Source organism: Crocodylus siamensis, chromosome 4 (genome assembly GCF_052110815.1).
Source record: "Crocodylus siamensis isolate JL-2025a chromosome 4, ASM5211081v1, whole genome shotgun sequence".
Lineage (NCBI taxonomy): Eukaryota > Metazoa > Chordata > Crocodylia > Crocodylidae > Crocodylus > Crocodylus siamensis.
Window position 1 is genome coordinate 149880621 of NC_143398.1, and position 24028 is coordinate 149904648.

The 24028-nt window shown below is 48.2% G+C and overlaps 1 protein-coding gene across 2 annotated transcripts in view; it reads left to right on the forward strand.

Moving 5' to 3' along the window:
- CRHR1 (corticotropin releasing hormone receptor 1) overlaps positions 1-24028 on the forward strand; it is a 133934-nt gene that overhangs the window by 87842 nt on the left and 22064 nt on the right. Inside the window, exons 4-9 of one of the 2 annotated variants that reach the window (XM_090044137.1) lie at positions 9777-9862; positions 14834-14940; positions 15531-15651; positions 18134-18287; positions 19474-19534; positions 22261-22333. In XM_090044137.1, the coding sequence (XP_089900263.1) occupies positions 9777-9862; positions 14834-14940; positions 15531-15651; positions 18134-18287; positions 19474-19534; positions 22261-22333 (602 nt within the window). Of the gene's footprint in view, positions 1-9776; positions 9863-10593; positions 10818-14833; positions 14941-15530; positions 15652-18133; positions 18288-19473; positions 19535-22260; positions 22334-24028 lie in introns of those variants that run through there. The other variant, XM_090044138.1, reaches the window with a different exon arrangement.

Genomic DNA, 24028 nt, shown 5'->3' on the forward strand with positions numbered 1-24028 from the left:
TGCTGCAGCTGGTGTCCATCAAGCCTGTTCTCCAGCTGCAGCAGCCTGAGCTTATGCTACTACAGCTCCAGTCATAACGGTAGCAGCTGCTACCAGAGTGCAAAGAGCTGGGGAAGTAAGACTATACTTCCCTTCCTCAGTGGTCTGCATAATGCCTCCCCCACCAGCCCTGGGTGCTTAAGGAGCTTGCTATGCCTCTGTTGGATACCAGTAGCAAAGAACCACAGCTACATCCAGGGGCTCTGGAAGGCTTGCTAGATTACAGAAAACCTTGTGAAATCCTTACACGATGGCACTTCTCATTCCTGCTTCAACATGTGTTCCATGATGTTCAAGAGGGTTTGTCTCACACTAGGCATGATGGAAGACTGTTTAATATTACAAGGTTCAGACCTAAGACAAAGATGAAGAAGATCATCATAAGGTACCAATTGTTTGCAGCCCTTGCAGATGATGCAGTACCAGTGTCAACGCCCTGCAGCAGTGGTTGTCAACCGGGGTACGGGTACCCCTAGGGGTACTTTAAAAGGCTGAAGAAGCTTCAGGGGGGCTCCTGCCACTGCACACACCCTGGCAGAGGTCTGGGGGGCACATAACCCCCAATCTCTTTGCAAGGCAGAGGCGGCTGCCACTGCACATTGGGCTTCGCACACCAACTGCCCCAGGAGTGGTGCAACGCCATGTGCTTCCTGCTGTTGGGCAGGCAGAGGGTGCAGTGCAGCCCAGCAGCAGCAAGCACATGGTGTAGCACCGCTCTTGGGATAGCTGCAGCAATGCACAAAGCCCTGCGCACAGATTGGGGAGGCAGATGCCCCCTGGACATCTATTGGGTGTGCACAGTAGTGGGAGCTTCTGCCCCCCACACTTCAGGATGAACCACCTGGGCTCTGACTGTCCCATGACCCAGCCTGGCTGGGGCCCCATTCACTCCAGCCCCTCCCCCTGTCTGTGCCCCACTCCCTCCTTCGCCATGGGGGCCTTGATCTGCCCCCCCCATGGCCCTTTCCCCTCCCACACAGACGTACCTGCTGGGGGGGGCAGTGGGGGCACATGCATGCACATGCTCAGCCCCCCCTCCAAATAATTTTAATATAAAGGGGTACATGAGCTTAAACTTTGAGACAGAAGGGGTACACTTTTTAAAAAATGTTGAAAACCCCTGCCCTACAGCAGCTCATTACCAAGTTCTGTAACTCATGCAAAATCTTTTGGCTAGCAATAAGCTTGAAGAAAACTGTTGTTATAACCAAGGCTCTTCAGAACCATTTCCAGATATCACCTTAGAAAGTACTCATGTTGTTGACCAATTTTTCTACGTTAGCTATACTGTTACCAGCAATGTAAATCTTAATGCTGAGCTTGCTAATAGAATCAGCAAAGCAGCCACAAACTTTGGTCTTTTGCAAGACAGCGCCTGGAACAATAACAAACTGTCAACTAAAGTGAAAATCCATATTTATGAGGCATGCGTTTTATCCACTCTTCGATATGCCTTAGAAACATGAACGACCTACGCCAAGCATACCAAAAGACTAAACAGCTTTCATATTAGACGCCTGCGTAAAATGCTTCAAGTAAGGTGGCAAGACAGGGTGACAAATGTAAAAGTGTTAAATCAGGCTGGTATGTCAGCCATGGGGATGTTAATTAGGAAGAAAAGACTCAGGTGGCTTAGTCATGCCAGGCGAATGCCAGATCGCAAGATCCCAAAGAATGTGATTGCAAAGGGTCTGGAAAGAGGCACGCCACTGTGCAGATTTCGGGATGTTTGCAAAGACGACTTAGCATCCTTTGGAATCTGTGGATGGTTAGGAAAGGAGTGCAGAATTTTACTCTGGTTGGTGGAGTCAGTCTGCAGATGGAGGAAGGCACTGCAAGGCCACCTGCATCAAGTTTTTTGATGACTGGCATCAGAAGAGGAAAGAATCTGCTGCTCTGGTTCAGAGCATTACTTGTGTGTTGGTGTGCCCTACCTGTGGGCAGGACTGTCACTTGCTCATCGGACTTAGCAGATGTCAAAGAACTCACTGGCTCATACACCATGACCTGTGAAGAATAACAGTGCTTAACTGAGTTGTGTTTGCCTCTTCTGTAATCACACTTTCCACTAGAGTGCCAGTGTACTCACAGAAAGGCCAAGTGGCCTATTCAAGGTCTATGGGGCATCAGTGAGATGGCAGAGAGTGAAACTCAGGCACCCTGAGCCCATGGGTGGCATGCTAATCACTGGACCATATTGCCAAACACCTGACCTCCACATGAGCATTGGGCAGTTATACATTCCACCCAAACTCTTAGCATCCTGAATCTTCAGAGCAGAACTCTGAATAGCATCTCTGCTCAGGCAAAGCCACAGAATCTCCTTACCCTAGAGTTCCTGACAGCATCCAGACATATTAAGAAATATGATCTGCTTTACACACACACACACACACACACACACAGAAACATCAACATTTTTTCATATGTTTTTTTTGAACCAGTTGATAATGTCCTTTTTCCATGAACAGTCAAAGTTCTCTGGGATACTAGTAGATCATTTCTTTTTGTGGGTGCTTAAGCTAGGAATTGCAGCTTCCTTTGCATTGTATGCACCGCTGACAACGCAACAGAACTCCATCTCCTATTGAAGAGGACTAACAATGGACTACATTGAACCATGAACTTCAACAACCACCTACCACAGCTATGAACAGTTGCCTTTAAGGGGGCAACTGAATTTTAACCAGTGAACTACTTCAGCTGCAGTGAAATGCTCTACTACAGAGCTATACCCCCTTGGTTTTGGGTGTGGGGAATGCTAATTTTTTTTTTTAATAGGACAATGAATGTATTGGTTCAGACCCTTCTCTTAATTTCCTAACTAGATGCAACACTGCTGAGTTAATTTAGCTCTTACTGTTGCTATTAATAATACTGCTTGGTCACTTTTGAAGCCCACTTATTGACCAACATCCCTCTGTGCTAGGTGCTGTACAAACACAGCATTAAAATGGTCTCTGCCCCAGTGTGTTTATAATCCAAGCCTTTTGTGTGCCTTCTTTTTGCCTTGTTGAGGATGCTGAAGCATTCTGAGTTCCATTCTGGGTGTGCCCCTGGGAAGCAGAGCCCTTTGTAGGGCTGTGAGTGCCAGTTCTGACTACCAATGCCCACATCCATGTTCCTTGCTCTCTCTCTCCTGTTCACTTGCCTCTCCACATAGTACCTGCTTAATAGCCTTGTCCTCCATCATGTCCCTACACCCAGTCCCCTCAGAACGAGTTTGTTCTTCTGTCAGGGCTTTGCAAGCAAATATATTAAACTAATTGGGTTCATGGAGAGAACCAGTTTTTGCAAGACCTGAGCTCAACTTTCAACTTAGCTGCTTTGTGACCCTGAGCAAGAGACTTTGCCCTGAATCATTTTACAGATGCCTGAATAGGTACATGTGTGTGTGCTTATAAGAAAAACTTCAGTCCACCCAGAAGAATCAGAGTTCATCAGCTGTGTCATAGACCCAATACTGCTGAATGTTAATGGAGAGTCTCCTTTAGCTCAAAGGACAATTCTGTTATCCTTTGTGCAGTTAAATGGCAGTTTTCTAGCTGTCTGCCTGGTTTTTGTTTTTGGCTCTAGCTTAATGGTGCAGATGCATAAACACATGCATGTAGATTCAGCATGAACAGTAGACTGTGCTAGCCAGATACATAGGTAGCTTTGTGCACGTCCACCCAAAAAATGATGGTACAGGAAGAAGGGTCCTCCTATACTTTAGCCCTTACAGCTTTATGCTGAGAGCACCTACTCCTGGAAGCTGGAAACCTGTATTCTAGGCCCTCTTCCCTCACCCAGGGTGGGGTTGAATACACCAGCACGGCAGCCTGTTCACCACACCACAAGTCATGCATTCTCAAGCACTGCTCTTGAAGTTGAGCCATTGCCCTCTGTATTTAAAATTCCTGAAATAAAATGGATGGATGGTAGTGGAGTGGAGAGATTTCTGCCTCATTGGGATCAAAAATCCAGCTTAGAACCCGCCTCCTTTCCAGAGCAGCAGCCATCTCACGCACCCTCTGACTTGCCCCCTTCTTTTTATACGTCCATATATCTTCCTCTCTTGGCTGCCTCAGGGGCCAGCTTAAAGCGGAGGACTAGAGAAGGTACTGGATAATGTGTAGTGGTTAGAGCACCATGTTGGGAAGTCAGAGAAATACAGATTCACACCCCTACTGTGTGGGGGCACCTAGAGTGCAGATTTCTGGCTTTGTGGGTGAGTGCCCTACCCACTTACTGATTGGGGCTAAAATCTGGGAGGGCCCCACCTTCCTCCATGCTTCCTACACACAGATGTTTGTTCTCTCGCTCTCACTCACCTTGTTGTCAGTTTGCAGGACTCTCTGCTATTCCCACACAGTTGTGTTAGTACAACTCTAATCCAAGCACCTAGGGTGCTGACAGAGTGCAGCCCTTGCTCTAATTTATGGTACATTATACAAAGTGCCATGAGTTACAGCGCTTTCCCCCCCCCAGACTAAACAACATTTGCTTGTTGTTTCAGAGGGGGAGGGGCCAGGGGAAATCAAGCCTGCCTGCAGTGGAGGAACTGCTCCTTTCCCCCCAGCTCTGCCCACCACCTAGCTCTGGTGCTGTCTGCAGGAAGGGAAGGGAGGTGGGGTGGAGATCAGGAGGTGGGGGAGACTCAAATCCATCCTCCCCATCCAGCTCAGGCCGGGCAAACCCCAGTATACAACTTGCTCTCCCTCCCTTATCTCCCTCCTTTCCTGCAGACAGCCCCAGGGGTAGGCTGGGCTGCATCAGCCCAGTCCAGATCACGTGTAACAGATTAACTCTAGGGAACACAAGTTCTCTAAGGCGCTTCAAAGTGAAGTACCTTCATCTGATCCCTTGTTTTGATGAGGGTTAATTTGGCACACAATCAACCGCTTTTAAATCACCCTGAAGCCATGTACATGTGTCATGCCATGGCTGTATAGAGCTTTCAGGGCACCAGTTGCAGCACAAATGTAATTTCTGTCTGTGTCCCTAGTTTCACCCATCCTGGAGATCTTCTGAGCTGAAGAGGAAGATTAATACCATGAGTATGACCCAGTATTCAATGGGGCAGCGCAGCATGTGGGTCATGAGGACAAGGAGCACAGGCTAGCTGGGTATTATGACTGCTACATTTGAGAACACTGGGGGATAATATTTTAAACTCTGTGGTTTCATCACTAGTCTTAGAACTTGCAAGCCTGGATGTCACATTGGAGCACGTGGATCTGCCTATCCTGTGTGAGGAGTGTAGGGATCAGGATCTGATGAAGATGGAGGAGGAATTTTCTGCATCCATGATTATGTGATGGCCCAAAAGGAATGAGGATGCCAGATGCACACAGAAGCTGAAACTATATGCACAGTTTGGAAAATGCTGTCTCCCATGCTGTCTCTGCACCATTATGAATTCCCATGAGCATGCTGAGATTTCATGGCCCATTAGCTTTCAACCAATGTTCATTAACACTGCTGGCCTTTCTGAGACAGCTGCCATATTTGGACTGACTTGAAACTGCAGGGGCATGGGGAGTGGCAAGTGCAATAATTCCCCCTCCTTTTGGCTTTCTCCTCAGTATTTCACATTCAATCAAAAGTTAATTCTTCAGAGACATTTAAGGGTCAGAAATTGATCCCAGGCAGGACCATGCAAAAGAAAATCCCACAAAATCAGTAGAACACCAATAGATCAACAGTAATCCCTGCAAATTCTCCAGAGCTGTCATTGTAATGCTTGGTCTCTTATACATGTTCACAGGCCTCTAATCTCTTATGTGGCCATCCTGCTGGAAACACTATTAAAATATGCATTAAAAAATAGGTGATACAAGATCTCAACAGCCTGCCTGCTTGTAACTAGAAGTTTCTCGCAGCATGTGCTAGAGATCTGCTATGTCCTGTCAAGACCATTTATTGGCCCCCCGATGTCCTGTTCAGGTCCCTCTGGATGTCCTCGGCTACTAAAGGTCTCAGTGCTAGAGACTCTCCTCAGGGTGATGGTAACATGGGGTTCCCAGGAGTTCTGTTCACATCCACTTAACTAAATCCAAGTGTTTGGGGCTTTATCCTACTGAAAGATGGTACTTCACAGGCAGAGGACAGCTGACAGAGCAAGCCAGCCAAGTCATGGGGTGGGAAAAATGTTGGTTTTGCATGCCATTCAAGAGAGCGACCCCAGTACTGGAATTGAGCATTCAAGCCAGCAGTTACACTGAGGAGATTAACCCCTGCTGAGCCACCTACTCCACTCCAGACCCCATAGCACTGAAACCAAAGGAAGAGTGACTCCATGGCCCCACTGGGTTATTCACAGCATTTTCTACCAACAGTGCCTAAGACTGCATGAGAGTCAGTTACTTTTGGAGGTTCCCCCTTATTAACCTACCTGGGGGCATGACTACATGGCTAATCTCCAGATCCGTGTCCACCACTGACAAAATAAGCCCTGCCTGGGGCTGCACTCAGATGCTTTGTCTCAGGAGAGGTTGGGAGTTGTGAAAAGAGAGGGGGCTCAAGTTCTGTCCAAGTCATTCCTGAACCTCTACTCTGACTAATCACAGATCTTAGAGGAACTGGAACAGGAGCAAGCAAGCAGGATTTATTTTATCAGCACCAGCTTGGAGTCAGGAGGAAAGTTTCGTCCATTCACCCAACCTCACCGCAATGCCATTTTTCAGTTGAGGAACGTTTGGCCTTTGGGCTAATAATAGGACGGGTTTGATGTCACCCAAGTTCTTTCATTCTTCTGGTGCTAATCCTAATAGGATGCTGCTTTGAGCCTGTCATAGCAGTTTCTTCTCAATGTTGCCTGCAGTCAGCCCAGTGAAAAACAAGATTTGCCAAAATGGTAAGGAACCCGCTAACATGGAAAGAAAAGTGCAAGAGGCAAGGATTTCTTTAGGTGATAGCTTTTAATAGACCAACTGCATAGTTGGGATAGAGTTAGACATTAGATAAGCTGTTGAATGCAAGACATTTGCCTTCATAAAAGTGCACACTTCACATGACCACCAAGAATGCACTAAACTAGACAACAGTATTGTCTGAGCCAAAAACATGCAAGGGGTGGGGGGAACTGCTGCCAGCACTAGAGGTGCACTGATACATCAGTCCATATCATAGCAGCACCAATAAAAGGAAAATTGACATTATCGACAGTCAGCTTTTTTTGGCCAGCGTGACCAATGATGTCATGCTGAATGGATGTGCACAGCCTGGAATGCAGCCTGGCACCTTGGAGAGCAGCGTTTGGCCAGAGATGTGCTGGCAGGGCCACAGTACTTGCCCCCATGTGCAGCATTGGCTGGAGTCGTGCACTCCTCCCCATGGTGCATAGCCTCCACTGCTAGCAGCAGCAGCATGTGGCACGCACTGATGACCTGTGCAGGCACTGCCACCTGGCAGTGCATGACTCCAGCCAACACTGCACGTGGGGCAAGGACCGCAGCCCAGCCAGCACACCTCTACTGCACAGGGCTCAGTGTGGTACATGTGAAGATCTCGGCACCACACACCATCAGGGCAAGCCCCATGCAATGGAGCTAGCTGCCTTCTCCATCGCTGCCATGCAGATTCTGGGACTCTGCTGCAAGTGGAGGGGAGCCCCACCCCTGCTTCCTGGTGGAGTCCCAGGACCTGCACAGCAGAGGGCAGCGAACGTAGCTGGCCCCAGCACATGGGGCTTACCTCAGTGGTGCATGAGTGCAGAAGCTGCACATGCATCATGTGGAGCCCTGCGCAATAAAGGCAGGCTGGCCTGGCTGCTCTCCTCGTCCCCATGTGCAGCGCTGGGTGGAGCCACACCCCGCCAGGGGGCAGCACCTGTGTGGGCCACAAGCACCCTGAGTGCCTGATGCTACTCATGATGGGGGCTGTTTGCAATGGGTCCCCACACCTCCCCCACCTTCCCTCACACGCACACACTGTCCACCCATGCTCATCCCCCTGGGTGCGGGCTCCGCACTGCTGCCAGCCCTACACTCTGTGCTCCCACCCTGCTGCAGCTCCCCCCATCCTCTGCCTCCATCATTTCCCTACCTGGTGCCTGGAACAAGCAGGATGCCGGGGAAGCTGAGCAGGTCCCCTGGCAGCTGCAGTAGTGCCAACAGCAGGCCTCACCCAGAAGCTGCTTGCTGCCTGGGCTGGGCCTTTCCACCCGCAAGGGTGGGAACAAGGCACGTGGGCTGGGTGGGCTACATTTAGTTGGTGAGCGCCCGTGGACCAGATGAAATTGCCTGATGAGCCAGATGCAGCCTGCGGGCTGTATTTTGCTTGCTCCTGGTTTACACAGATCTCCGGCAGGCACTTGCACTGATATGGCAGCAAGCTTAGAGCTCTCTGTGCATGCATGGGACAGCCAAAGTGTGGGGCTACCCTTTCCCCCACTTACCCCATTCCTGGATCAGTTACTGCATGGCCCATCACTGCCTTGCCTCTTTTGAACAGAACTAACTTCAACATCGGAGGGGAGCAGCCATGAAACCTAGCAGCAAGGGTGACATAATTTTTCAAGCACATTGTGTCCTTTGGACCAGTGCTGTTTTTCCATTTAAGGTCATGAGCTTTCCTGACTCGGAGCTGAGAAAGAAACAGCAAATCCTGTAGCTGTGTAGGGGTTTGGACTAGATCAGAGATGTCAAACACATGGCCTGTGGGCTAGATCCAGCCCATAGAGCTGAAGCTGGGAGATCGAATGTCCCAGCTTCAGCTCTGCAGTCATGGAGCCAGTGCTGGAAGATTCTTCTCTCCCAGCACCAGCTCCTCAGTCACAGGGCTTGGGCTGGGAGATAAGGATCTCCCAACCCAGGACCTGTGACCACAGAGCTTGAACTGGCAAATAAGGATCTTCTAGCCTGGGCCCTGTGACTGCTGCTGGGGCAGAGAGACATTGCTCCCACCCAGGCTCCAGTGGCAGAGGTGCCCCTGGCAGCAGGCAACTCCTAGCATCAGAGAGCAGTGTCCAGCCCTGCCAGGAGACAGCTGTCTCCTGGCTCATGCTCCCTGCCAGCCCCTGGGCTAGCACCCAGGAGGAGCCTAGAGGTCCCCCTGGCTCCCCCTGGCTGCTGCAGAGGCATGATGCAGGACCACAGGGAGTGGGAGCAGTGTACTGGTAGGAACAGCAAAGCTGCTTCTCCATCCGTGCATGTGTAGATGCATGCCCAGGAGAGTTTACTTTAGAAAAATTATGTCACCCTTGCTGCTAGGTTTCTTGGCTGCTCCCTTCCTATGTTGAAGTTAGTTCTGTTCAAAAGAGGCAAGGCCTTCCCAAGTACCCCCAGGGGTACGCATACCCCCACTTGAAAACCTCTGCTCTAAGGTGCTGCCCAGCCCTACCTTCTGCTTAAAGCTTTTCTAATGAGATTTCTATCCAGAAGGAAACAGGAACAAGATCAGGGCAGAACACATTCTCTCAGTATTTCCAGTGCAGCTTTGGAGATGTCAGCCTTGGAATGCAGTGACTTCCTCTCATTTTGAGGGTGCTTCTCTGGACCTTGACACCAACTGGCTCTACAAGGCACCTACCTCTTCCTTTCCTGCTCATGTTTTTTTTGCAGGAATAAACATGACATCTACTGAACTAGTAAATGACTGAGCACTATTCAGGGAAATAAGATCCAATTGTTCTAGTGCCATGGCAACCTAAATTAGTCTCATCATAACAATAATATCTTTTTCTAAAAGATTTGTGTCCAGCTTATTTCATCCTGTGCCATTAACCCTCCCCTGTGTTTCTTTCTCTCTTCCAGACAATGGGTACAGAGAATGCCTTGCAAATGGGAGCTGGGCTGCCCGCGTCAATTATTCCCAGTGCCAGGAGATCCTCAATGAGGAGGTACATGCACACTGGCCATTCAAATTGGCCAGGCCTGTTTTGTGGAATTGGAAGAAGGGGAGTAAGGAGGAGGAAGAGGAAGTCAAAGTTTAAAAGAAAATTCAGGGCTTTGTGACAGGCTTAGTTCAAGGAAGTTTGATAAAAGTCATCATTGATAGGACTGGTGTCCTTATGATGAAGCTTAGCAAACTTCAAGTGAGTGTCAGGGGACATTAGTAACGCTTCATCCCATAGTGGGTTCTTAAGAGCAGGACTTGAACCTGAGACTTCTGTATCATAAAGTAGAGATCTCTTTTGCTTGAGCAAAAAAGTCAGCTCTTCTAAGTCGGAGTACAGCAAGCAAATCTACCCCTGTAAGTGGCCCACTTATTCCACTAAGGCAGGGGTATCAAACATAAAGCCCACAGGTTGGATTTGGTCCACAGAGCGCTGTCATCTGACCCACAGGGATTCTGGAGGGACCAAGAACTCAGGGGTGGGGTGAGTGGAGAATCCATGGTATGGAGTCCTGCTGGGAGTGCATTTCTGTGGCAGGAGTGAGTGACAGTTGTGTTAACCCCCAGAGATCTCTGATGCCACTGGGCAACTTTGTCTTGAAGTTAAGATAGTTTTAGTCCCCTCAGAATTGCACTTCTTAGAACCAAGATTTTTGCCAAAAATAAAATCCAAAAAATACCCCACCTCCAATTTACTCTCAGTTCCTTGGTAACTAGCATAAGATAATGATAGACGTTACCTGTTGATAGGTGTTGGCTCGTGTAGACTGAGTGAGCTCGTTCTCAGTTCAGGTCCCTCTGGATGTTCTTCCACGACAGATGACATCAAGCAAATGCCTGTGTTAGTGTCAAAGATGCTGAATGGGGATGTGCAGGTTGACTGGAATGCTGGATGGCACCACGTGTCAGAGGCACTAGCCAAGACCATGCACTATCACTTAATAAAGGGGAAGAAAAAGGTACAAAGAGCAAAATATAACAGTGTCTTATATATGTGCCATCATCCATAAAGCCACAGGCAAAGGTTCCAAGAATTAGGGAGGCAGTTGGAACTATCCAACTTCTCTGCGTCCTCCCAGTTCCACACTGCTGTAGGGGCCCAGGCAGCTTTAAATTACAGCAGCCTGCCCACATCTAACCGTGGCTTGTAACCCCTTCCATCCCATGTCCTATATACCAGCAGCAGATTCTCTGTGCATTGGGTTGTGGAGGTTCGGAGATGAGGGTGGAGCATGATAGACACTGCAGCCAGGCAGAGGGAGGGGAGTTCCTTCCCAGAATCTCAGGTCCAGAAAGGGCTGTTACACTTCTGTAGGCCACCAATTCTCAAGGTTTTTGGTCAATAGATCACTGTCAGCCATTAACATTTCTTGCAGAACACAATACATGTTTATCATCAAAAACTATAATAGTGTGATGAGTCCCGAGCAGTCTTTGGAGCAGCTGTTGCCCACATATCATGGTCTCACAGGTCACCAGTGGGCCTTTGACCACAGTTTGGGAGCTACTTTTTCAATCTGTCCCCCTGCATAACATAAGCTAGAGAATGTCATCCTCGGTGCTGAGCCCATCCCTGGTGGTTGAGTTTGAACAATATCTCAGCCCCAGTGTGATGTCTCAGCTCCAAGTGTTAGAGAAGCAACTCTGCCCAGGGGTGAACCCTCCTTCTAGCCCATTAACTTCCCTTGTTAAAATGTGTGCCTCTGATTTCCAGTTTGAAATATTCTGACTTATACTCACAGCTGTTGGCTCTTGCCTTGCCTCTCCCTGCTGGATTAAAAAGCCCTTCAGCAGCACAAATCATGTCTTGCTCCTCCTGTTTCTCTTGCTTATTTCTAAAATGAAATAGAGAGTACAAAGTAGGGTGAAAAGGTTCTTCTGTTCCTGGTAGTTGCTGGTGCTGCATGCACATGGGTAACTGGAAAACGGGTGATGGTAGGGAGTGTTTGTGGCAGGGGACATAAAGGGTGAAGAAATGAATTTTGCAGGAACCAAGAAAGTTGTAACTATGCTGACCTTGCCCATGGAAAAGGGAGGGAAAATGAAGGGTGGATATTTGCAGTTTATAACTCCGTCTGGCATTTATGACACTGACATTTCTTGCCAGGAATGGCTTTCTCACCCAATTAATCACTAATTCACAGATTGGATGAGTGCCTAACAGTAGGAGGAATCAATTAATGTAATTACCATGCATGCCTTCCCAGGATCCCCTGCCCAAACCCACCACCAACCTTCTCTCCTGCCCCCGTAGAGAAAATAGGAATTAATTGAGACATCGGATATATTAAGCTTCCAGGTAGCTTCACAATATTCTAATTAAACACGAGACCTCTGGGATTTTCCACATAATGGCTTCACAGAGGTCGCTTCACTGAGGAGAACTACTCTGAGCACTACACAATTATCTAAGCTATTAGTTCCCTTTATTGGAGTGTGCACAGACAAGCCCCATGAAGGGGAGAAGACACTTACCTCTAGACTGCAGAGGCTTGGTTATCAAGGGCATGTCTATACTATAGCAATGGGGTGCTCAGTCATATCACTGGGGAAATAAGCCCTTCCCACCCACCCAGACCCCAGCATGTCAACCCAGAAGGCACATATATATGAGATCTTTACTGCAGAGTAGACTAATTAGCTCTGCAGTAAATGTCTTATGTCTACACATGCGGCCCTCTTAGGCTGCAGGAAATGAACTCCCCAGCAGGGTAGTACTTTTAAATACAAGTACTATCCCGCTACAGAGTTTTTTTACTCCACAGCATCTCATGTATTCAGTGTCCAACATGTCAAAATGGCAGCAGGGCATCTCTCTTTAACTAAAGCTCGTTCAACGGGCTTTAGTTAAAGCATCCCCGTTGCCATTTTGACATGCAGGGCGCTGAATACACAAGATGCTTCAGCACAGTGAAGCATTGATTAGAAAGCTCCAGCAAACTCTAATTAAGTCTGTCCTGACGTGTACTAATCAGAACGTGCTGAAGCACATATAACAGTGCCCTAAGGTTGTGGATAAAGTTTTCAAGAGCAGCAAAAATGCTAGGGTACCTCAAGTTTTGGGGTTCTCAGTTCATATACCTGGAGAAGGCTGGATTTTCAGAATGTGTTGAGGCATACAGCCTCCAAAAATAAGGCTTCTTGCAAGCATCTCAGTCAGAGCACCACAAATTCCAGGTGCTCCAAACTACTACTGATTTTTGAAAATCAAGCTACTATTTTATTTTGTTATTTTAATGTTCCAGGGTGGTAGCAGTAAAACAGGGAAGGAGCTTTTGAAAAAGGCAGTCCTGATTTTCGCTGACAGTCGGGCCACCATACACGCCTTTGGCTTTGGTAAAAGGGTCTTGAAGTGAGAACAAATGCTGTTTACACTATCTTTGGTCCCTTTTATACCACCCCTGTGGAGGGCATTCCTGTGGCTGAGAATTTATTAGGGCCATGGCTGTCTTGAGATTGTCCCTTTTGGGCCCTGTGATGATTCTCTTCATGATGTCCTTGCAGGGAATTTTATTTTCTTTGTTTTCACTTCTTTCTTAAAGATTTAATAAGAAGACATTAAAAACAAGAACCCTCCAGCAGGGCTGAGATGCTATCAAGCAGAAGCTCATATGCACATTCTGTATGTGCTGCCTCATCTCTCTCCTAAGCCATCATGGTAAACATGTACCATGCAGGAAAGCTTCTTGTCCTCCACCCAAGTTTCCCCCCAGGTGTGGGGTGATCTGCAGGCAGCCAGGAGGACAATGCAAAAGATATGGAACCACTGAATTAAATCTTAAAGAGAGTATCTATGGAAAGAAGAGGCTGAAGGAAACCTAAGCAAGGTGTTCAGAGGAGACAGGGTAGAGAACCCTAGCGTAAAACTCATGTGATACTTGCGGCCCCCATTCTGTTTGTGTGCTGTCTTCCTCTATCCTGCACTGTCTAAGGAGACTGGGAGTCACTGGGGATCGAGACAGTGCCTCAGTAGCATAATGCCAAGATCTTTCTTTAGGCAACTTCAGCACACTTTAAAAAGGAGGTCAGCAACATTATCCCTGTTTTTTGGAAGAGTCCTGCCACCAGGATCATAACAGAGCCAGGGATGGAGCAGGGTTCACTCTTCTTTTCACCAGCCAGATGTCTAAATGCTGTCCGACCTAAGGGAGCCTTGGTTTTGGAGAAGACTGTAGGTGCTACTGAATAATTGCTTACCATTGTAAAAACTAAGCAAGGCTTTGGGAGTTGTACATCCATGTATCTGAGCACTAGCTACTCTCCACATATCACCACCAGCCATTTTGTATAAATAACTTCTGCCTCTGTCTTCTAGTCTCGCATGCTGCATGACCTCTGCTCTTTTGGCAGCAGGACTTTCTCACTGATTTTTTTCCTCATGTCCCTCCCTGTGGCCCTGGAGTTAAGAATTGTCCTAGGTGCCCATGGGAACAAGAAGAATGCTTTCTGAACAGCTGTGGGAAAGAAAGGGTGCTTGTAGTAAGCCATAAATCTGTGGGATGCCCAGCTTCCTGCCCCTGTGACCTAGAATGCTGGCCAGAGAACAGGGCACTGCAGTGGATTCTCCTAGATGGTGAGAGATGCATTTGGGGCTTCAGTAAAATGCCCAGTACCCAGCCCCACTGTAAGGGTTTCAAGAGGGTGTGACATGCAATGACTCCCAGATTTCAAAGGCAGAAGGAAAGAAGAAGGCCATGTGCTCAGCACATGTCCAGATCACCTCCACACTACCCAGAAGTGTTGCCACTCTCAGTTTCCCCAAAGAAGCTGACAAGGCCAAAGTCATCAAGGCTTGAGAAGGTTCTTCGAAGTCTGTAGCTCTAAACCACCGTGGTCCTCCCAGCTGGGGTTTCCCACAAAGCCAGCAAATGCATGTGATACCAGGGAGGACGAATCATTATGGGCTGATGATTCAGCCCAGTGGCCTGACCTTTTGACCACTTCTGATTCCCCACTTGTACCTTCTCTCCCTCAGAAAAAGAGCAAGCTCCATTATCACATCGCTGTCATCATCAACTACCTGGGGCACTGCGTCTCCCTTGGGGCCCTGCTCGTCGCCTTTGTCCTCTTCATGCGCTTGAGGTGAGAAACACCCCTCACCAGCTCCAAGCCCACTTGCTCACCCCTCACCAGCTCCAAGCCCAATGGCTGCTCAATTCAAGAGTTGCTTTTGCAGCCTGGATCTGCGCAGCTAGGAAGAAACTGGGAACTGAGCCAAGGCCCCCACACTAGAACCAGGGAGCAGCAGTTTCTTGTGAGGCCCTATGAGTTGCACTTGGTTTTGGTATCTACTGCCTGCCTGTCTGGTCTCCTCATGGCAGGAGGCAAATGATTCAACTCTACTTCCTCCCCTCCCTCTACAGGCTGGAAGCAATTACAAGCCCAGGGGAGAGGGAGTTAATTTCTTCACACCTGTTTTCAGTGTGTTAGGAATATTGAGCCAGAGAAAGCTGCAGCATGTCTCTTACTGCTCCTAGGAGTCAGGTAATGCCACAGTCCTGCCCCCTCCTCACCCAGAAGAAAAGCTCAGCCCCAACACAAAGCCTCACCTAATTTAATACAATCAGGAAGGAGAGAAATGGCAAACTACAGGATCAGGCCTTTCATAACATCTCTTCCATGTGCAGCCCATGAGATCTAATGATGCCCCCCAACCCTTCCTGTGTCCACAGGAGCATCAGGTGCCTGCGTAACATCATCCACTGGAACCTGATCGCAGCCTTCATCTTACGAAATGCCACGTGGTTTGTGGTACAACTCACCATGAACCCGGAGGTGCATGAGAGCAATGTGGTAGGTATGGCACTGCCAAGGAAGGGCTTCAATACATCCAGTGTAGGGATGACACACAGGTTGGATCCATGTCCGTGGGGAAGACAAAGGAGTTTGGTGGTACAATGGAGGGCTGGTCTCTACCCCCAAAGCTGGTGCCATAACAACAGCTATGGTTTCAGTTTATGTTCTGGGGCAGACAGTGCCCAGTGCAGGAATGAGGTAGTAGTCAGCATTGGGCATGGCTTCTAGTAGTAGTGAATGCCCTAGCTAGCAGGGTGCCCAGTGTAGCCAGTACTAGAAGGTGTGCCACTTTGGCTGATAGATCCTGCTTGCAGGAAAAACACTTTGCTAGTACATCTCACTCCTGGCCTCACTCCATAACTTCCACTGACATACCAGGGCTGGACTCCTCTCCCTTCCCCTAGCTCTGCTCATGCACTTTGCTCTTGATCCATAACACCCCATGCCCCTCCCCAACTGTGATACATGGGCAAAGGTAGCTTACGCCGCTCCTTCTTGCACTCTTTGGCCCAACCCCATTCAGGAGCTGTGAGCCCCTCCCATTCCATGTTGAGAGGAGTGGGGACTGGACTCATCTGGGTTTTTGGTCCTGCCCTCTCGTGTCATGCTTCAGCAACTCTCATAGCCCCAGCAGAAGTCAGGGGTTAGTTTGGGAGTGAGAGAGCAGTGTCTGCATATTGCAGACTGTCAGGATGAAACAAACTTGTCTTCTCTGTCATTTTCCAGAAACCAAATTAAGCCTTGACCCCATCCCACATAAGCCCCAGTCCAGGAGTCAGTGAGTACAGAACCAATCCCAGTCACCACTGAAATCATTCCCTAGCATTGCTTTCTCCCTCCTGGGGAACACTCTGTCCTGTCATCCCAGGGCTAGCTCCTGCACTCTCCCATCTGGCCTTTCACAATACCAAGGATCTGTGCAGCTGCTGTGTGGAGTTCAAGAGACATTTATATTCTTAATATCCAATAGATCTTGGGAGCTTAAGAATAATGGGGAATTGATTGAATTTGAAGTCTGGTTAATTGGCTGGAGGGGGGGGTCAGGGACAGGGGGAGGGAGAGGTATCTCAGATGGCAGCTTTGCACAGGCTGCAGAAAGAAATGAAGTGTTCACCTGGCCATGACCATCATTCCCTGGGGCTTGTGGGAAGAGAGAGAATGGGACATGGGCTCTCCTCCTGAGCTAACAGCTCTCTCTGCCTGCTCTGTGTGGTTTCAGCAGAGCTTTGTCAGGTGGCATGAAAGGGGAGTTGCATGCTCTGTACATGGGAAAGGGAAGGAGACATAAAAATATCAGTGAGGAAAGGAATCAAATTTGTCAGTGTCCAGAGTAGCCCAGGAAAATACCTATACTTGAGCTTTCTCTGCAGGGAATTAACCTGGAGAGATGCACTCTAAGGCCACATCCAGACAAGCGTGGATGTGCAGTATGTGGTGCTGCAGACCTCTCTGCAACACCACACACCACACATGCAGGCACATCCCACACTGCTACCTTACAGGGGGGCTGGGGTTTGATCCCAGGAGATCCCAGGGTCAAAAAAAAAACCTGCACCAAAAAAAGTGGGAGAGCACATGGCGGCAACATGCACCACTGAAAATTGGAGCCCGACCAGCCAGAGCCACAATCTGGCTGCTAGCCAGACTTTCTGCCATAGCTGCAGCCCTGGGAGGCCCCCAGAACATCAAGTGAGGCTGCTGGGGCCAGCACAGTTGCTGGCCCAAGCCTCCCCTACCCCACCCAGGGTAACCTGCTGCACGCCAGAGCACATATGACACGAGCGTTCCCTGGGGACAAGTAGCAGCAACACGGGGTGTGCTGCTGCTACTTGTCCTGGGGGAAACAAACATCTGCTGTTGTCTGAATGTGCCCTAAGAGTCAGACCTAGGTTCAGTGTTACCATTGAGCAAGGGTTGCCTGTTACTATCTGTGTGTGGAAGGCAAGAGGTCTGGGCGAAGCCTGGGCAGTAAGAAGACAATTAGATCATCCATGAGGACTGGGAAAACCAGCATTGAACCTCCTGCTCCCCAAGGATCTTTTGTAAGCGAAGCTAGGGGCTCTATGCCTCCACCCCTTCCATGCAATGAGGATATAGCCCACTTCATGGGAAATGTGACCAGTTAAAGCATCTGAATATTAAGGCAAACATACAGCTTAGTGCCTAAAGCAGGGAGCTGGATTGCCACTGAGTCTCTGAGTCACCTTGTGCAAAGCATAATCTCTGTGCATCACTTTCCCCTCTCTGACCTGGTGGTGAGCTTTGAACCTCCCCTGGCTTGCTTTTGTGAAGTACTGAGATGAAAGGGTGTGCATTTCCTGGTACAGCTGCATCACACAGCCAGGAAGGCAGGCCTAAGACCCGATATGAGGGTCCCAGATATGGATGTGTTGTCTCTTTGTGGCACTGCTTTTGACAGTCCTGCCTTCTTCCTCTGTGTTCTTCCCTCCTTCACCCCTGCCAACTGCTGCCATGGCAGGTCTGGTGCCGTCTGGTCACAGCTGCCTACAATTATTTTCATGTCACCAACTTCTTCTGGATGTTTGGCGAGGGCTGCTACCTCCACACGGCCATTGTTCTCACCTACTCTACAGACAAGCTTCGCAAGTGGATGTTCATCTGTATTGGCTGGTGTGAGTATCTGGGAGAAGGGCTGAGGGGGAGGTGGTGCTTCTGGGCCAGTGCCACTCATCATCTGAGCAAGATATTTGCTGACTGGGGTTGGCTGGCAAGCAGCTACCAAGAACATGTTGAACTACAAGTGTACCTTCTCAGCTCCACCTGTTGTTGCTTCATGTTGGAGAAAGATGGTAGGGAATTCATTACAGCTACTAATGCAGCCTGCTGGTGTGTGTGTACTACAGGTGCCCCCTGTGCCAGTTCATCATGCATAGTGTCTGCACAGCTTGAGGAGCTGCCTCTTCAGCATAAGTTGTAGCAGCTGATGCTTCTAGCTCTGGAGGGCCCCAATTTAATACTAATTTCATCAGCCAAGACAGCAGGCATCACACCAGCTCAGGACAAGTTTGTCCACATGGGCACCAGCACTATATTCAGGGAGCCCACATAAACCAGCTGCCAACATTCCCCACAGGTTAACCCCCATGAAGAAGTTTTCCCAGCATGGCATAACTGCTTGGTACAGCTCTAGTGAACAGATTCAATGTCAGTCTGGGGCCCTCATCTCTGGTAGGCCAGATGGCTGTACCAAAGAGATAATGGCTTATGGGGCCCCATGCACTTGGCAGTGCCCAGAGGCAGTGAGCCTGTCTGCAACAGGGAGTGGGTAGTCCTGAGCCAGCTCCCTTCCTGGTCTGTGAGCTGGATACTTCTGTGATGTGACTGCCCCAGAACTGGCATTTCACTGGGGAGATCAGAGACAATCAGCTCTTTGTGCACATCTGCACTGCGGAGTAGCTAGAGCCCTAGCTGGGTATGCATAGGACTCAATGTGGATCCCACCAGGAGAGTGGCTGAGGAGGACAGAAGCAGCCCCTCATGCTTCAGTACATTTTATGCTTTTTTTTTTTTTACCTGATTTCTATTTATTTTTAATTTAAAAATTCAAGGCCCCTCCACAATTGGGTGAAAAACGGGGAAATGTAATGGAAACATCAGCAACATGTTCCCCCTCTTCTTTTTAGTTCAAAATTTTTAGTTTGGAAACTTCATCTGAATTAAAAAGAAAAAAAAACTTCCAGCCAGTTTCTGGGGTGTCTCTGGGATATGCACTAATGTTGGGGCTCCCAGGATCTGGGTCAGAAATCCATATATATGCTGCACTGCTGCCATTGAGATCTGCATGTGTGTCCTTCACAGGTATCCCCTTTCCAGTCATTGTTGCCTGGGCAATTGGGAAGCTGTATTATGACAATGAGAAGTAAGCCTGATTTCTGCTACTACTGCTACCACCACCATCATCAAACTGTTCCTATTGCAGAGGCCCCTCTCAGGATATCTGTTGTGCTAGGTGCTGTACAAATATAGACATGGACATGGTTTCTACCCTGAAGAGTTTACAAGGCAAGATGCATACAAAGGGCTGGGGGAAAGACAGCATATTTTCTTTCTTCCTTTCCTGCTTTCTTTCTTTCCGCTGCACAAGTGCAAGTTGCTCTTAGTGGCTGATTGTTGCTGGACCTTTCTCTTAAAACAATAAATGAGACTTTAGATTCAGAGTCCCTACAAAATGTTTGTTAAATGAAGCTGGGATTTAATCTACAGGCAGAGCTATAAACTGCTACCACCTGAGCCATTTTCACAGAGACCTGCTAATGGAGGGCTTAGCGGGAACCTGATGTGTTCATCATCTGTATTGTGGAGTTAAAAGGAGCCTATTTAAGTGAATGGCAGCTTGCCTCTTTTTTCAGCCCCAGCTTTGCCCTGTAATTCTACAGCCCTTCCTACACAAACAGACGATGCACTGGTTTAATATATATAGGTGCAAAGCTCCAGCAGACACTCTGAAACCTGGCCTTCATAGGATGTTATACTAGCATAAATTAGACAAGAAGAGTTAAACCACTATAGGTAGACCAGCACAGCTCCCTCTATGGGATCTTCCTAGTTTAGTTTAACCTGCTTCCAAGCTAACCCAGAAAAAAAGCACTCTTACTGGAAGGAGAGTGTCCATAGGAAGAACTGGTCCAGTGTAAGGGCAATGCTTTAGATGCATACCTTACATAGATTCACACCTTATAGTTTAACTTCCTGTACAAAGGAGTTATCTTCCTTCTGGGTGCATCAACATATCACTGTAGAGCGACCAACAACAAGCTACATTGCTATACGGTACACTACAGTGACATAGCAATCACGCGGGTCTACACATAATCATTAGCTACATCGCTGTAGTGGTGTGCTCCCCGCTTATAGTGTACCAGTATGACAACATAGCGGGAAAACGTAAGCATGCACCATCTATACGGTGCAGTACAGGTGGTAACATGGCTCATTAACGTCACCATAAAGTGACGTGTAGACACACTCTCTGAGAGAGAGCAACTTGTGCAGGGACACCCCACAAAAGGCTGGTGAATCTCCAGGTAGCACCTGGCTCTCCTTAGTCCCAATGCTCCATCCAGTAGGTAACCACCCTAGTTTAGCTAGAAGAAGTCATCTGCCCACAGATGTGTACCTCTTTATTTGGAGTGACTGCGTCCGATGCTCTTGGCAGCAACGGGTGGATTACAGCAGTACTAAAGGCTGCATAGATGCTCGTGATGTCAGTTTAAAGCAGGCCTACCCCAGTAGTTTGGGAATAAGTTTAAGATAAAAGGCCATTAAGAAACTAAATCAGAGTGGGGGCCCCAGGAGATTTTCAGTCTGTGATCATCTGGAGCCTGATTTTCAAAAAATCCCAGGGCTCTGTGAAAAAGTCTTAGCAGCAAACAATGAGCTGAGGGCCTGATTTGCAGCAGCAGCAGCAATGAGCTGAGGTCCCCTGCAAATCAAAACACTGATCTCAGGGCCTGAATGGATTTTCAGAACAATTTAAGTTATCTCAATTTGTCTTTTTCATGTAGAGTGAGCCTTAAACTATCCTGGCATCAGAGCATTCACACAGCCTTTGGCATTCTTTGGACTGGTTTGGGTTTGCATTCTCCATTCAGTTAAGTTAGTGGGACTTTTCATGAGGATCAACAATAGGCCAGCAGTTCCTATACTCTTTGAATGGATGACCCCATTTCTGGACAGCTTGTGACCCTGCTTCTGATGCAGGGCCAAGTGCTATAAGTGAATGTCCATGTGATTCATGACCCCATTCGTACATGCTATGATACCACTGGTGGGGGGGTGAATATTTTGAGATTGACTGCCATAGGGCTCATCCCCCTGGTGGAGTCAGGACTTCAATGGTCCCCTTTAGGGAAGACAAATAAAGGAGAGTTGTCCAGGAAGATCAGGCGCTTGCATGACCAGTTGTTTTGTTGTGTTGCAAACAAACCCAAGACAGGCAGTAATTAATGTGCTTTGGGCCACTGTAACACCCAGGCCATAGAAATGCATAGCAGCCAAGATGTTTTTAACTATCTTTCCCACATCCATGGTGGGTTCCTGGTGCTGTACTTTTGGTAGGCTTTATAATGGTCAGGCCAAATTCCCAAAAGAACTCAGGGCCCACTCCTCCGAATGTCCTCTTGTCCCTTTGGGCCCACTTTATTTAGATCTCCTGCATAGCAGGCCACTGATTTCACAACCTACATGCAAACCAAGGACTGCTGAATATTCTGGCCTTAGTGCCTAGCATATTTCCCACCAGGCACCTGATATGTGTTGCTAGCCAGTGACCTCACTGGGCTAAGATGCAATGTTAACATAGTAAGCTATCTAGTAAATCAATTGGGGATGGCTGCTGATCTGAAATTGGTGTAACCCCCCCTGGTCTCTGCAGTATCTCTGTCTGATTTATACCCATGTCAAGGAGAAGAGGCATGCCCCTGGTGGCAGCAAAGACTGTAAATCATGGGGTGGATCCCCTGGTCAGGGAGGGGTTTGTTCCAGCCACCTACAGTCCCAGTAATAGATGCAAAGGATCATGACTGTTGTGCCTAAACACTCTCTGCATGGCCCTTATTCTGACCATCCCATCTATTTACCTTGCAGATGCTGGTTTGGGAAGCGAGCAGGTGTTTATACTGATTACATCTACCAAGGCCCTATGATCCTGGTGCTCCTGGTAAGAGCAGATACTCTTGCTCCCCCCCTGTCCTCTTCCCAGGGGTTTCACTGTGTCCTGATTCTGATGCGGATGTTAATCCTGGTGCTGCTCAGGCATCTTCAGCCAGAGACCATAGAGCTGCCCTTTGGTATCTTTTGTAGGAGAGTGTCTACCTGGGCAGACATGGCTCTCCAGGGAAATGACCAGTTTTATCATCAAAATTTTCCAACTGAAAATTTACCCAATGAAAAATACCACTGGATTTTTGCAGGGCAAAAAACAAAGTCAGTTTTCTGATGGGCTTGAGTGATGGAAATCACTTTTCAGTGTATCCAATGACTTTGGGCTGCAGACCACCCTGGAGATTACAATAGCCTAGTACTGTACAGACCCAGGGCAAGCCAGAAGGTCTAACATGCTCCACCTCTCTCATGGGACAAAGTGAAGCAACCAAAACTTCTTTTAGGGCATTTATACATGTGCTCCAGGAGTGGAGGTGGGAGAGGGGAAACTTTAATTAGAGTGATTCTGAGCAGCTCTAATAAAAGCACCCAGAGCATCTCATGTATCAGTGCTTAAAAATGGCAACGGGTGCACTAAAGCTCGCTAAGCAAGAGCGCTGATATACAAGATGCTGGAGTCTGCTGGAGCACGGTATTTACCATGCTCCAGCAGACTCAGTTAATCAAGTCTGCTCCAATGTGCTATAATTACAGCATGTTGGAACAGCCTCGCTGCTCATGTGTAGGTGCCCAATGCGATCAGGACAGTTAGTACACGATGCATCTAGAACAATCAGCCTAACCAAGCAAGGCCATCACCAGAATGTTCAACCCTTCCAAGCTAAACCCCAAACCACAATCTGATGCCTTCTGCCTCAGCTGATAACCACTTGGTCTGCTGCTGATAACCAACAGTAGGGGCCTGCTGTCTGCTGAGGACCATGAGTCCCTAGGTACCACCATAGTATGTACAACAGTTAAGTAATGGTATTGACATGTCTTCATCATTACCTGTCACAAATCCCCTTTCACACATCCTTAGCCATCCTGCACCTCCATTTCAGCATTGTCCTTTGTGCACTTTATATAGTTTGTTTTTGACAGAGAATAGAGGAGGGAAGCTGTGGAGGGCTTCTCCAAAGAGAAGGAGCAAAGTGACCATCCAGGAGAAGGGATAGAACTGATCTCACACTGATGCCAGGATGTTTTCAGTTCCTGTAAAGTTGCTTTTTCTTCCTTAAAACTGTAGTAGGGTGAGTGTCTGTTACACTATTTAACAAAGCAGGTCAAACGGTCTTCATCCAAGTAGCCCTGCTTTTAAAGTCAGTTAGGCATTTGAGTCCATTTGACCAAAAATGAACAAGGACCTTGGACGTGAGTTTTTTGCAAAGCCCTGGTGAAGTATTGAAGTTCTGAGGCATCCCGGTCACAGGGTGTGGCTTCTTGGTCCTTTATTGGATGACCTACCCATTATAAACAGGAGACCTGAATTGCCAGGGCTTGGCAGTGCTCAGGGAAAGGCTGGAATCAGGTTGTGTCAAGAGAATTGGCCAGAGAGCAGCAGCCCTAAGTAACCAATTTGGGCTTTCATGGGAAGAGCTATGTAAAGGTCCCCACAGCTTCACCTTCCTTCCTGTGAAACAGGTATAATACCTACAGGTTTTTAATCACCAGCACCAGCCAGCATCCTCTCTATCTCTCTGAATAATAC